The 13,472-nt window shown below is 37.4% G+C and overlaps 1 protein-coding gene across 1 annotated transcript; it reads left to right on the top strand.

Moving 5' to 3' along the window:
* Positions 1 to 310: 310 nt before the first annotated feature.
* On the top strand, positions 311 to 11,643 carry Triml2 (tripartite motif family like 2). The gene is made up of 7 exons (XM_026389507.1): positions 311 to 499; positions 1,124 to 1,219; positions 3,583 to 3,777; positions 5,031 to 5,171; positions 6,564 to 6,586; positions 6,756 to 6,856; positions 11,099 to 11,643. The coding sequence occupies exons 1-7, from the start codon at positions 311 to 313 to the stop codon at positions 11,641 to 11,643; spliced, it is 1,290 nt and encodes a 429-aa protein (XP_026245292.1).
* The last annotated feature ends 1,829 nt before the right edge of the window (positions 11,644 to 13,472 follow it).

The raw sequence follows: 13,472 nt of genomic DNA on the forward strand, positions 1-13,472 counted from the left end.
TAAGATTGTCAGAAAACTTGGGACAGCCTTTCTATGTAGTAAATCCCAACATAATAAATCTCCTTCCCCAAGCATGTGGCTGGCAAAGGTTTGCTGGATTTGAGGAGGACTGGGTATGCCAACCTGCTCTGTGTGCCTGGACTACCTTCTTGGGTCACTGATGCTTGTTTCACTGTAGACCTCGATGTTCCCAAGTGTGATTGCTCGAGAAACAGAGGAAGCCTGTCCATCATTTTCTGTTCAGGAGGTAGGGAATTATTTGACATCAGAAATAAGCAGCCTTATCTTCAACTAGGGACAGCAAAGCAGGATGTCGAAAAAGCTCAACCCCCAGCTACAACACAATATCAGAGAAGATGCCTGTTGTGAGACACACCTGGAACCACCACAGCTGTTCTGTGACAATGACCAAGTCACACTTTGCGGCAAGTGTTTCCAGTCCCAGGAGCACAAGAATCACGTAGTATATGGGATACAAGAAGCTGCTGAGAATTACAGGGTAAGTTTTGTGCAAATTCCAAAACAATACCTGGTAAACTCCTCCTTTTGATTGATTGGACAGATATTCTGATCCTTTAAAATCTTTCCCTTAGTTAATATCTATTAAGAAATACCAAGCCAGGTATAGTGGTACACACCTATAATACTGGCAACTCTAGAGGTTGAAACAGGAGGTTCATAAATTAGAGGCCAGTCTGGGCAACTAATTGAGACAATATGTCAAAATACAAAATAAAGGGGACAAGGTTGTAGCTCAATGGTAGATCGCTTGCTTAGCAGGCGTGAGGCACTGGGTTTGATCCCTGGCACCACATAGAAATAAACAAATAAAATACAGGTATTGTGTCCATCTACAACTAAAAAAAAAAAAAAAAATTAAAAAAAGAAAAAGAAAAAAATAAATAAATAGAGCTAGAGATGTAGGTCAGTGGTAGAGTGCCTCTGGATTCAAAGTCCAGTGCCAAAAAAAAAAAAAAAAGGACAAAAAGAAATGTCATATTTATTGAAACTTCAGCTTTAAAGCTAACAAATAGATGGCTTACCCTTTTAGTTGTCTAAGGATAGTCTCATTCTAGAGCAATTAATTAGCTTACTTGGAATTCTGCTATCTATTTCTCTATAGAAATTATTCCAGGAAATATTGAACACATTGAGAATGAAACTTGACGTAGCTAAAAGCATATTGACTGATGAGCAAGAAAGAATGCGGGTGATTCAGGTTAGTGCTTATTTTCATTCTTGGGGGAAAATTACTAATAATATTGGATAGCAAATAATATAAATGAAGTTGAATGTCAAAAGCAGGAAAAGGTATTTGAAGTACATGGGGGTTGGGAAATGCCAATATTTTAATGTATAAAGAGCTCTTAAAAGTCAATAAGACTTGGTCAACCTAGTGAAACTCTGTCAAGATAAAAATAAAGGGGCTGGAATATAGCTCAGTGGTGGAGCATTTGCCTGGCATGCATCTGGCCATGGGTTCAATCCTCAGTGCCACAAAATAAATAAAGTCAAAAAGAAAATATGACAATAGAAAAAAAATGTAGAAAAATGAGAGTTTGGGGAAGGGAGAGGGCATGGGGTTAATAATGATAGTGGAATGTGATGATCATTATTATCCAAAGTACATGTATGAAGACACAAATTGGTGTGAATATACTGTGTATACAACCAGAAATATGAAAAATTGTGCTCTATATGTGTAATAAGAATTGTAATGCATTCCACTGTCATATAATTAAAAAAGAAAGAAAGAAAGAAAAATGAGAGTTTGTAGAAAAGAAATTACAATTTTTTTTTTTTATGTTTTTCCTTTTTTGTTATTGGCTTTGTTTCTTTGTTTAACACGTGTGTGCATCTGTTCCCACTCCCCATAGTAGGGGATTGAACCCAGGGGTGCTCTAACACTGAAATATATCCCCAACCCTTTTTTGTTGTTTTGTTTTTGAGATGAGGGCTTACTAAATTTCTGAGGCTGACCTTGAACTTTAAATCCTTCTGCTTCAGGCTCAAATCTCTGGGATTATGGACATGTGCTACTGTGCCCGGCCCGAGTGTGTGTGTGTGTGTTGTGTGTTTTAATTTTTGCAAATATGTTTTGAACACAAAAAGATTCTGAACTTTTTTCATGGTAAGAGGAAATACAAATTAACTTAATTAAAATGTTAGTGAGGTGGCGTTTCCACTCCTCATTGGCAAAGATCAAATAGATTAATAACAAGGTTTATAACAGTGACGTAGGAGGATGACCACCCTGTGTAATTTTGGTGACCATATAAACTGTGAAGTTTTTTGAATGGCAGTTTGAGAACTGCTATCCAAACCACCACATTATATGCACATTCCATTACTGATGTCCAGCCGTGTCTTCATACATAACCCTATTTTGTTCCCAACTTTCAGATTGCAAGCCTTCTCTCTCATACACAGTTCTTAGAGAATACAAATGTCCAGTTGAAGATGATAGAAGAGAAGAATTGCCAAGCCATATAGCAATTTTTCAAAACAGTGTTGACCTCGTAGAACTTACATTCTAGAGGACATAAACAAAACCAGTTAGATGTATAGTGTGTTACGTGGTGAATGATAACAGGAGGTAAGGCCTTGAGACTTGTCCTCTAGGAGAAGAACATTCTAGGCACAGGAAATGGCAAGTAGGAAGTCCTGGAGACTGGCAGGGACTTGCCTGGTGCTGTAAGAACAAAGTAGAGACTGTATGTAGATGATGAGGTCAGAGGATAGAAGAGCCAGTCATGTCAGAGAGTCCACTTTGGGTAAAATAAGGAAATTGCTGGAAAGTTTTGAACAGAAGAGAGGCCTGATTTAACTTCCATTTTCACACAAACACTCTTTTTGCCTGAGTAGACTAGATTACAGGAAGGTAAAAGCAAAGGGGAAGAGCACTGTAAAGAAACCAGGAAAGGGCAATGGTCAACTGGTGATAGAAGAGGTGGTAAGAAACGGTCAGGTTCTTGATAAATCTTTACTCCTTTGAGTCTCCTGGATTAAGTATCTTCTAAGATGACTACTCCCAGACTTCCAAATGGGAGACTTTCATGTTCAGTTTCCTATGTATCTCTCATGTCTGATGGACAAATCAAAACCAAATTTATTGTATCCCAAACTGAGTTTCTTGTATATCCACACCTTGGGATCTAACCTTTCCATAATTTTATCTATATTTTTACATTTCCATAACTCTATTCTTCCAGTGGCTTAGTCTAAAAAACATTGGTGTCTCCCACCCTTGTTTCCATTTTTCTCACACTCCCCAGCATCAGGTAACCCATCGGCACCACCTTCCAATTTCCCAGTCTCTTCCTCTTTGCTTAGAAGTTGTATTTGCTGTAGCTTTTGAAACCAGGTAACCTTCCTTCATCTACATTTCGTGTCTTAAGATCATGTCGATTTCTTGACTAGTCTCAAATTTATTTTGTTCTTTGGATTTATGCCTTTTATTTCTTCCCTTCTCCTTTGTATTTCCTTGCCTTTTTATTGTGGTTAGAGATGGAAATAGGATCTCTATTTGTGGTTAATCTGTCATGTTTAACCTGAAATCTGTCCTATCAATATCTGATGCAGGAAGAGGAGCAGAATTTTAAAATGATGATTGAGTCTGAATATAGCATGCAGTTCCGGTTGTTGAGTGAAGAGAATGAGCTGAACTTCCTGAGACTGCATAGATACCAATGTGACTCAAACATAAGAGGAGTCAGTCTGAATCATCTGAACAGATTTGCCACAGAGCTGGAGGAGAAGTCCCAGGAGATGCTACAAGTGAGATATTAAAAATAACATCCTCATGGTATTTTGGAAAAGAGAAAAAGACCTGAACATTATGTCAATTCTATGTCAATTTACTAGAGTAAAATACCTACTGACAACTACAGATGTCTTCTGTGTGTGTATAGCGATTCTGTTTCTGTGAATTTATCCTCACATGTATATAAGAAAGGCACATGGATAAGACAAAATATGCCTATAAGTTGTATATAAATTTTACTATATTATACTGCAAATAAATTTACATCCATATGAAAAGACAAGTGAATCAAGCAACACTGTAAAGTGAGTTTGAGTACAAAGTCATAGTTCAGAATTAACCTTTGAAGCTAGTTCAATGTGGTTCCTTTTTGTCCTCTGCCATCTACTTGCTCCTATGTGGCCTTGGACATGTTGCTTAACCTCTGACTCAGTTTCTTTAACTACAAAATGGAGATAACGGTGGCCTCTAAATTTTAGCATTGTTGCTTTTTGAGTGAGTTATTCTACAGAAAGCTCATTAACTGGTGTTTTGCACATTTTAAGCAATCGATAAATAGTAGGCATTAATATTAGTGATGGCATGTATTGATACTAAGAGATTAAATACAACCTGTATCAATCAATACCCCGTAGAAGGGATACCATGGCTCTGTGTGTAAAAATGAGGAATACTCTTCAAGAAAAAAGAAAATGTCAGATTAGCAACAGAGTATGATATACCATCATTTGTTTTAATAATGTGCATTTGTGACTAGGTGGAATACATTTAGAAGAATAAAAGGAAAACTGATATTATTGGCTAATTATCTAATCTTATTAATTGAAGTAATTTAATCTGTATAAAAGTATAGTAATTTTAATTTAATGAAGGAAATAGTTAATTTTTTTGAAAAAATGCCATAGTAAAAGAAAATACTTTTTTTTTTCTATGTGTGGTGCTGGGGATTGAACCTAGGGCCTTGTGCATGTGAGGCAAGCACTTTGCCAACTGAGCTATATCTCCAGCCCCAAATACACATATTATTAATCTGAGAAAATACACTATGTGCACACACATGCGTCAACTTAAACATGTTAGGTATCATAGCTCAGTTTCTATTGACAGCTGCCCTGCTTGACACAGAAGGATATCATGGTCTTGTTTACTTTAGTATGTGTGTGAGCTGGCAGGCAGAATAACAGTTTTTTTTTTTTTTTAAATGGCCAAATTAGTAAATAAGAAAAGATTCTAGTTTTTGAATAATAATAAAGGAATGTTTCTGCAGAGACTGCACTTTTTGGGAAGAGAGAACATGAATAAACTGAAGGAGAGTGAAGTCAAGATTTCTGAACAGCTCTGCAGCCTCCAAAGGATCATCTCAGAGCTGAAGAACAAGTGTGCGGAGTCTGCCTTAACACTGCTCCAGGTAAGACTCTGGAAACACCCTTCATTACAGTATTTGAGAAGTGAGAAGTAGACAATATTTAATAGGGGTCACTTCCAGAACACAGCATTCAATGATCTTCAACGATGCATGGAGGCAAATTTACCAGCTGCCAAAAGCATTATGTGCACTTTTGTTGGGAATGTAAGTTAGTGTGGCCGTTATGGGAAACAGTGTGGAGGTTCCTCAGAAGTTGAGAACAGAACTGTCGTATGATCCAGCAATCTCACAACTGAGTGTATATCCACAGGAAATAAAATCAGTATGTCAAAGTATCATCTGCCTTCCCATGTTTATTGCACCGGTAGCCAAGAAAGAGAAATCTAAGTGTCATTCCATTGACTGATGACTAGATAAGAAAATGTGTTGCATATACTAGATGGGATACCATTCAGGCATGAAAAAAGGGAGAGATTCTGTAATTTGGGACAACTTGGATGGAACTAGAGATCATATGATGTTAAGTGAAATAAACCAGGCACAGAAAGACTAGTACCACATATTCATATGTGGAATCTGAAAATGTTGGTTTCCTTAAAGTCAAGAGTAGAGTGGTGATTACCAAAGGCTGTGAAGGATGGTGGGACGGACGGTCAGGAAGAGCCTAACCAGTGGGCAGTAAGTTATAGTTAGATAGGAGTAATAAGTTCTTGCATGCTATTGCATAGTATGGTGATTACAGAAAACCATAATAGATTGCATGTTTCAAAACACTAGAAGAAATGATTTTGAATGTCTTTGCCATAAAGGAATGATGCGTTTCTGAAGAGGCAGTTATGTTTACCCTCATTTAAACATACAATGTATATATGATGCTGGGCAAGGTGGTGCATACCTATATTCTCAGGGGCTCAGGAGACTGAGGCAGGAGGATCTTGAGTTCAAAGCCAGGCTCAGCAACAGCAAGGCACTAAGTAACTCAGCAAGACCCTGTCTCTGAATAAAATACCAAAAAAGGGCTGGAGATTTGGCTCAGTGGTTGAGTGCCCCTGAGTTTAATCCCAAGTACCATTTAAAAAAAAAAAAAAGTGTACATGTGTCAAACATTTTCGATACCCCACAAATATGTATTTTTATGGTTTTATATGTCTGTTTAAAAATAAACTTAGTTTAAAAAAGCATAATTGGGGCTGGGGCCTTAGCTCAGTGGTAGAGCACCTGTCTTGCATGTGTGAGGCCCTGGGTTCGATCCTCAGCACCACATAAAAATAAATAAAGATATTGTGTCTCGTCTACAACTAAAAATTAAAAAAAATTTAAAAAGCATTATGGGGCAAGTTCATATTGCAAGAAAGGATATTTTCATGGGCACATATCACAAAGTACATGGCTCCAATACCCAGCAGTAACCTTGTCTCTTTTTTTTCCTCCTAGAATGCAAGGTATGATTTGGAAAGGTAAGTTTTCATTTTGAAAACAATATAAAATTTTGAGTCAGAATCAGGAGTCTTATGTGTTGAGCTCACACAGGGGTCAAGAACATTGGGTAGAGATGAGGTAGTCATCTTCTAGATGGAGGGGCCTGGGACCTGTGCAGATAACTGAGATTGCCACTTTTTTAAACAGGAGTGAGTCACTACTGCTCCAGTGCCTTGAGCCTGCTCGCATCACAGACCTGAGTTCATGCCAAGTAAGAGGAATGAACCCGATGCTACCAGTGCTCCAAAGTAAGTTGACAGGATCCGTGAGTAGAGGATACTGTATTTTTATAGTTGAGAATCAAGTTAGTATCCTACCATCAATAAAAGTAAATTCTAGAAGTTTAAGAATTAAAGAGCTTAATAAGCTGTACTTGTTAGATAACTACCAGGGAAAATATGCAGATTTCCTCTGCAGTTTCTTTATCATTTTCCCAACTCTGAAACATCATCACAGGCAGATTCTGCTACTTGAAAGTTTGGGGGAGAAATTTCAACATGGAACAAAATGATACAGCCTGCTCCTTTAGTTCCGTGTTTCCCACTAGTCTCATCAATGGAGTCATGAAGTGTGTGGTCAGCCTTCTTTCTCTTAGCACAGTGCAGTAGAGTGAGATTTCCAAGCTTGTTTTCTAAGTTGCCTGTATGATTTTTCATTCCCATTTTTCACTTATATTTTATGAAAGAGTCAGCCACCCTTCATCCTCACCAGCATTTGGTAACATCAATTTCTTTTATTACATCTGCCCTAATAGACGGGTATTTTAATTCGAATATCTGGGATAACTTATAATTGGGTATATTTTCATGTGTTTATTTATCCTTACCCTCTGTATCTCTACTTTTGTGAAGTAGATCTCCAAACTGTTCCTTTTTTTTTTCCTTTTTTTCTTTTTGTAGTACAAGAGAGTGAACTCAGGACCTCTTGCATTCTAGGCAAGCACTCTTATCCTGAGCTATAGTTCCCCCACCCCCTGTACTGAGAGATTTAACCCTGGGGCAACTTTACCACTGTGCTACATTTCTAGTCTTTTTTTATTTTATCTTGGTGCAGGGCCTCACCAAGTTGCTGAGACTAGCCTTGAATTTGGGACCCTCCTGCTTTAGCTACCTGAGTAGCTGGATTATAGGCATGCACCAACTTGTGGTTGACCCTATTTTTAAAATTGGGTTGTATATTTTATTGAGTTTAGAATTTCTTCATATATTTATTTAGTTATTGCTTACCAGATATGTTTCTCATATATTTTCTCGTAGACTGGTGTTAATCACTTCTTAATTTTCCCCAAAATGTCTTTTGAACAATAGGAGTTTTAAATTTTAACAAAGTTCATTTTTTTTTTTATGAATTTTCTTTTTTGTGTTGTTTTTTTGCCTTAACCAAGGAAGATTTTCTTCTAGAAGTTTAATAGTTTTAGGTTTTACTCTTAGGTCTATTGGAGTTAATAATTATATGTGGAGTTAATAATTATATGTGGCTTAAGAAATGGTTCAAACTTTCTCTTTCCTCTGTTTCTTTTCTTCTGTTTTGGTGGTGCTGAAGATTGAGCTGAAGCATGCTAAGCATCTGCTCTATTACTGAGCTACACCCTAGCCTCTGATTATTATTATTTTGTACATAGTCATCCAATCTGTTCAGTACCATTTGCTGGAAACACTATCCTTTTTCTATTAAATTTACTTGGCATGTTTGTTAAAAATCAATTGACATATATGACCAGGCCGATTTGTGGACTCTAATAGGTTTATTGATCATTATGTCTTTTTGCCAATAACACTTTGGCTTGATGGATAACTCTATAGGGAGTCTTGAATGCAGGTACTGTGAGTTCTCTAAATCTTCTTCTTCTTTTTTTTTTTTTCAAAATAATTTTGTTAATTAGGTTTTTTTTATTTATGTCGGGATTTTTAGGTCGTCCCCCCACCCCTTCCCTCCTGACCTTCGGGAGAGATTGGGGGAGCACTCCCTCCCTCCCCAGAGGACAATCATACACACCAGGGAGAACAGTCAAAGCAGGATTTCGTTTATTGAGAAAACGCACACAGCTAATATGTACAGGAGCCAATCAGGATAAAGGTCAGCAGGGTTGGGAGAATTTACATCTGCACCCATCCTACAGGCAGTAATGGGAAACAGGAGCTGTCCGTGAGAGCAGAAGGGCTCTGAGCCTATCCTAGAGGTGGTCCGATTCTTCATCACAACCCACAGCAATGCCTTCTGGCTAATCTCTACGTACTGTCTTAGCCACGTGTGGCCCCAGGACTGGGAAGTGGGTAGCAGACAGCAAGTTAAGTTTCCTCTTTCCTGATGCAACATGTCCCACATAACATCGTGCCCTACAGATTTATTGTTGACTTTTTCAAAGTAAGACTGCTGGAATTTTGACTGATATTACATTGCCTGTGCAGATCAGTTTGGAGAGAATTGATTTCTTGACAGTATTGAGTCTTTTTGTCTCTTTTCTTTCTTCTCTCTCTCTCTCTCTCTCCCTCTCTCTCTCTCTGACCTGCGGGAGAGATTGGGGGGCACTCCCTCTCTCTCTCTCTCTCTCTCTCTAAGAGAAAGAGAGAGAGGGAGAAGCTGGATTGTAGACATGCACCAACTTGTCGTTTCCATCTGTTCTTTGATTTTTCTCATTAATATTTTATAGTTTTTAGGATATAAATATTATATGTATTTTATGAAGTTGATTTTTTAATGTAGTTTATGCTTATTTGCATTTGCAGGGTTAACCTTGGTGATGATGTTTTACCTATTTTATATATTGTAATATTCAATGTGATCACATTTTGTTAAGAATTTTACATATAGATTCATGTCTGTAGCTTGCTTACTTTGTAATCATCCATTGTAGCTTTTAACTTTTTGCTTTTGATTTCTAGATAATCTATTTGATTCTCTGTCAGATTTAGGCTGGCTTAGTTTCCTACATCCTGTAGACCTTTTTTTGGTGATGATGGGTTGCTTTGGGGAAGGGGTGCTGCAGATTGAACCCAAGCTTCACTCATGCTAAGCATGCTCTCTACCTCTGAGCTACACCCCTGCCCCTTCAATCTATAATATTTTTAAGATTTTATTTTTCTTCCAACATAGCAAACAAAGTTATTCTAGAGTCTTTGCCTAATAAATTCCACTATTTAAAATTCCTTACAGATTTATTTCTGCTAGTCTCACTCAATTGTAGTTTTCTGTTTTGCAGATGTGTGCTTATTATTTTTGATAGTAAGTTTCTCTTTGTTCCTCCATCATTATTTTAGAAATTCTTTGAAGCCAGGAATAAAGGTGTATATGTTTGCAGAGAGAATTTGCATTGTTTCTGCCAGTCTCCTGGAGATACTAAGAGTCTGGGACAACTTGCAATTTATAGTTCAAGGCATGTGGCTTTTGAGACCACTCTAATAATGTGAATCAGGCTGCCAGACCAGGGACTTAAGTTAATTTAACTTACTGAAGTTAAGTAATAGAACTTACAGAACTTGCTGCTGCATTAGATGTTAGAGGAAATAAGAAATACAAGACTTCTCCGGATTTATGGCTTCATCAACTAAAGCAACAAGGGTTCTATTAACTGAGAAGTAGAGACTAGACAGGGATGGAGCTGGAGTTCCATTTTGGGTATATTAGGTTTGAAATTCACGTGTTATATCTAACTAGTCAGTTTGTTTACAGGGTGAGTTATACACATACAGAACACATTTAATACTGAGGCTAGCTGAGGTCGTTTAGGGAAGAGAATACACCATTATACAAATTGTAAAAGAAGGACATTTCAGGACCAACTCCTGAAAAATCAAAGTATTTGGGAGTTGAGCAGAAAGAGATACAGGGCAGTCCGAGATATGAACAAGGCAGATATCACTTTCCTTTGTGTAAGGAATTACATTGTGCTTCCTCATTATCAGCTTCATTTTTCTGGAGGATTTTCATAGGTTTTTTTGCTAATGTGTTCTCTTTTGATTTACTTAATGTTGAGTGCCTGATATCAGCAATTTTAGGAATTTACATAACACAGGATATTTAAGATGAATAGAGGAAAGAACCATGAATGAACTATTCTGTTAATAGACACCGGTGCTTCTAACCCGGTGCACCGGGTTCTAAGCATAGAAAGATCTTTATCAAGCTAGGGTTGGATCCCAGGAGAAGTCTGGGTGGGACTGATTACCAGGACAGTTGTACAGCCTCAGGGTTGAAGGTACTTCCAAACCTCTCCTTGGTTCCTTATTTATATTGTTCCTTATTCTATTGTATTGTGTCTGCCTAGGTGGACTATGTACCTGTCTATCATTTTATTGACTTTTTTCTATGTTGTCTGTTTATTGAAGCATAGTTTGGAGGTCCCTTTCCCCTGGGATCCCCTAAATTGCCTCTGCTTTGTCTATGCCTGAGACTCCTGCCTGCTTGTTAGGAAGGTTCTGCCATCAGAAGTCATGTCTCCACCATTGGCTTTGATTCAGCCCCTAGGGTAACTCATTTCTCTCTCCCTGTAGGACATATAACTTTGGATCCTGAAACAGCTCATCCCTGCCTAGTCTTATCTGAGGACCTGAGAAGAGTGAGAATTGGAAATATCCAGCAGGGTGTACCGTGCCACCCAGGGAGATTGGACTTCAGTGCTACAGTGACGGGTTTGGAAAGCTTCACCTCAGGGAGGCACTACTGGGAGGTCGATGTGGAAAAGGCAACAAAGTGGCAGTTGGGCATATCGGAGGACTCTGCAGACAGAAGGGGCAACATGCCTGAAGCTTCCAAAGTCTTACTCACAGGATCCTTGATGGGGACCAGTTACACCTTCTGGGTCTTTCCCCCTTTAAAAAAGGTCTGCTTGAGAAAGCAAATGCTTAAAGTGGGAGTCTTCCTAGATTATGAGTATGGGCAGATATCATTCTACAATGTGACAGAGCGATCCCTTGTTTATAATTTCTCTTCTCTCACCTTCCAAGGAGCTCTCAGACCCATATTTTCTCTTTGTATTCCAAATGGAGACATGAATTCCGATTCGCTCACTATCTCTTTGCCTCATGTTCCTTCCTGAAATGCTACCATTTGCTCTTAATCTTCTCTTGTGTGAAATCCAAGATCGTAAGAGACCAGCAATGTAAGAGCAAGACTGTGTGAAAGAACTTATACAGAGCGATCCAATAGAAGACTTTGATGAGCTGGGATCCAATATAATGCCCCAGAGCCTTTTCATTAATGAGACTTTCAACACCTGTTAAGTGGAAAAGGTTGCATTTAAGCTGAATTATGAATAATAGATATTAACTAAAAAAAACTAATTAGAACAGAAAAATGCATATGCATCATAAAATTGAGAAATTATAGGACGAACATAGTCTGTGTCTTTAGTAATATGATTGGGACTCTAAGCATATTCTGAAAATATTTATGAAATTCATTATGAAATGAAGACTGGAAGATTTAAGGGTGTCTCATATTGGAATATGAAGACTGGGAGATTTGAAAATGACATCCTCTTACTTATTCCTACTAACATTGAGACCTCTATTATTGACAATAAGTTTCAAGACTTCCTAATGTTTGTCATTCCAAATAGAGAAAAATAATTTGCTTGGATATTTTATCTGGGTGGCAAGTTTCAGAAAAAAAAGTGAATATTTTTTCAACTATTCTTTTCTACCTCTGAGAATTAAATTTCTTAAAAGAACTCTGAAAGTATGGTGCTTTGAAATTCATGAGTATAATAATGATGTATTTATTCTCATCTTTCTTTATTTGGCGATTCACTGAAAAATGCTTTATCCTACCTTCATCCTTGCTCAGAGGGGTTATGTAATGGCAAAAATAATAAAAAAAAAATATTTACAGAGGATTTTTATGTGAGAGGTTTAGCATATTTCATCTCCCTTATTATTTTTAACAACCCATAAGTGTATCCTAATCTTATTATTCAAGTGTAGAACTGATACTGAGACAGGATTTAATTTTTCTAAAGTCATACAACTGTTAAGAACCTACTAAGTAATGAGGATGAGGAATTAAATCCAGATTTTCATATCAAAAAGCAAGCTTGTTCCTGAATTCTATTGCATAGGGATTTGATTCCCAATTCTGATAAGCACAATTAGCTAACACAGTTTTACTCAAATTTCCTCAAAAAAATGTAAGCCAACTTCAACAGGAAATAAAGAAAGCAGAATATTTACTTCTAGTATTTCCCTCTGTAGGTAGACTCGGGTACATTGTAGAGGCTAAGCTCTTTGGGATGGGTAGAAGAAGAGGGAGCCAAAATCAAATAGAAATTACTTCCACAGAGGGATGGAGGTCTGGGTAGTTATTCTGTCTTATCTGTCTATCTTTTACAGAGATAATTTTTAAATTATCATCTTAGAATTTTCAAAATTAACTTCTAAAATGTGGATTTTTTCTTTCTTTTTCGTAAATATGTAAGCTTAGAAAAAGTCCTTGTGCATCTTCACACTAGATCACAAGACAACTCTGGGAAAGTGTCCTTGCTGTAAAATAGGGAGCTACGTTACATGAATTGGAAGGGAGGTGACTCTTTGAAACATTAAGAATTTAGTGCACTGGTTCTCAACTTCTTCCCAGTATCCTGAGGAAAAGATAATGATGATTCAATGTACAGAGAAATGTGAGAGAATTTAGTAACAAGCATCCAGGTGATGAATGTTTAAAATTCCATGTATTTATGTCTATCTATTGAAAATTATCAGCTGAAAAAAATAAATTGAATATTTCCATTGCCATAAAACCCCCAACTCTTAAACTTGTTTATAATAATTTAGACTAAATGTAAACTAGACCAGAGGATCTTATTGGGGGCATTTTGTGTCCCCCTCCACCAGAACATTTGCCAGTGTCTGGAGACATTTTTGGGTTGTT

Source organism: Urocitellus parryii, chromosome 14 (genome assembly GCF_045843805.1).
Source record: "Urocitellus parryii isolate mUroPar1 chromosome 14, mUroPar1.hap1, whole genome shotgun sequence".
Lineage (NCBI taxonomy): Eukaryota > Metazoa > Chordata > Mammalia > Rodentia > Sciuridae > Urocitellus > Urocitellus parryii.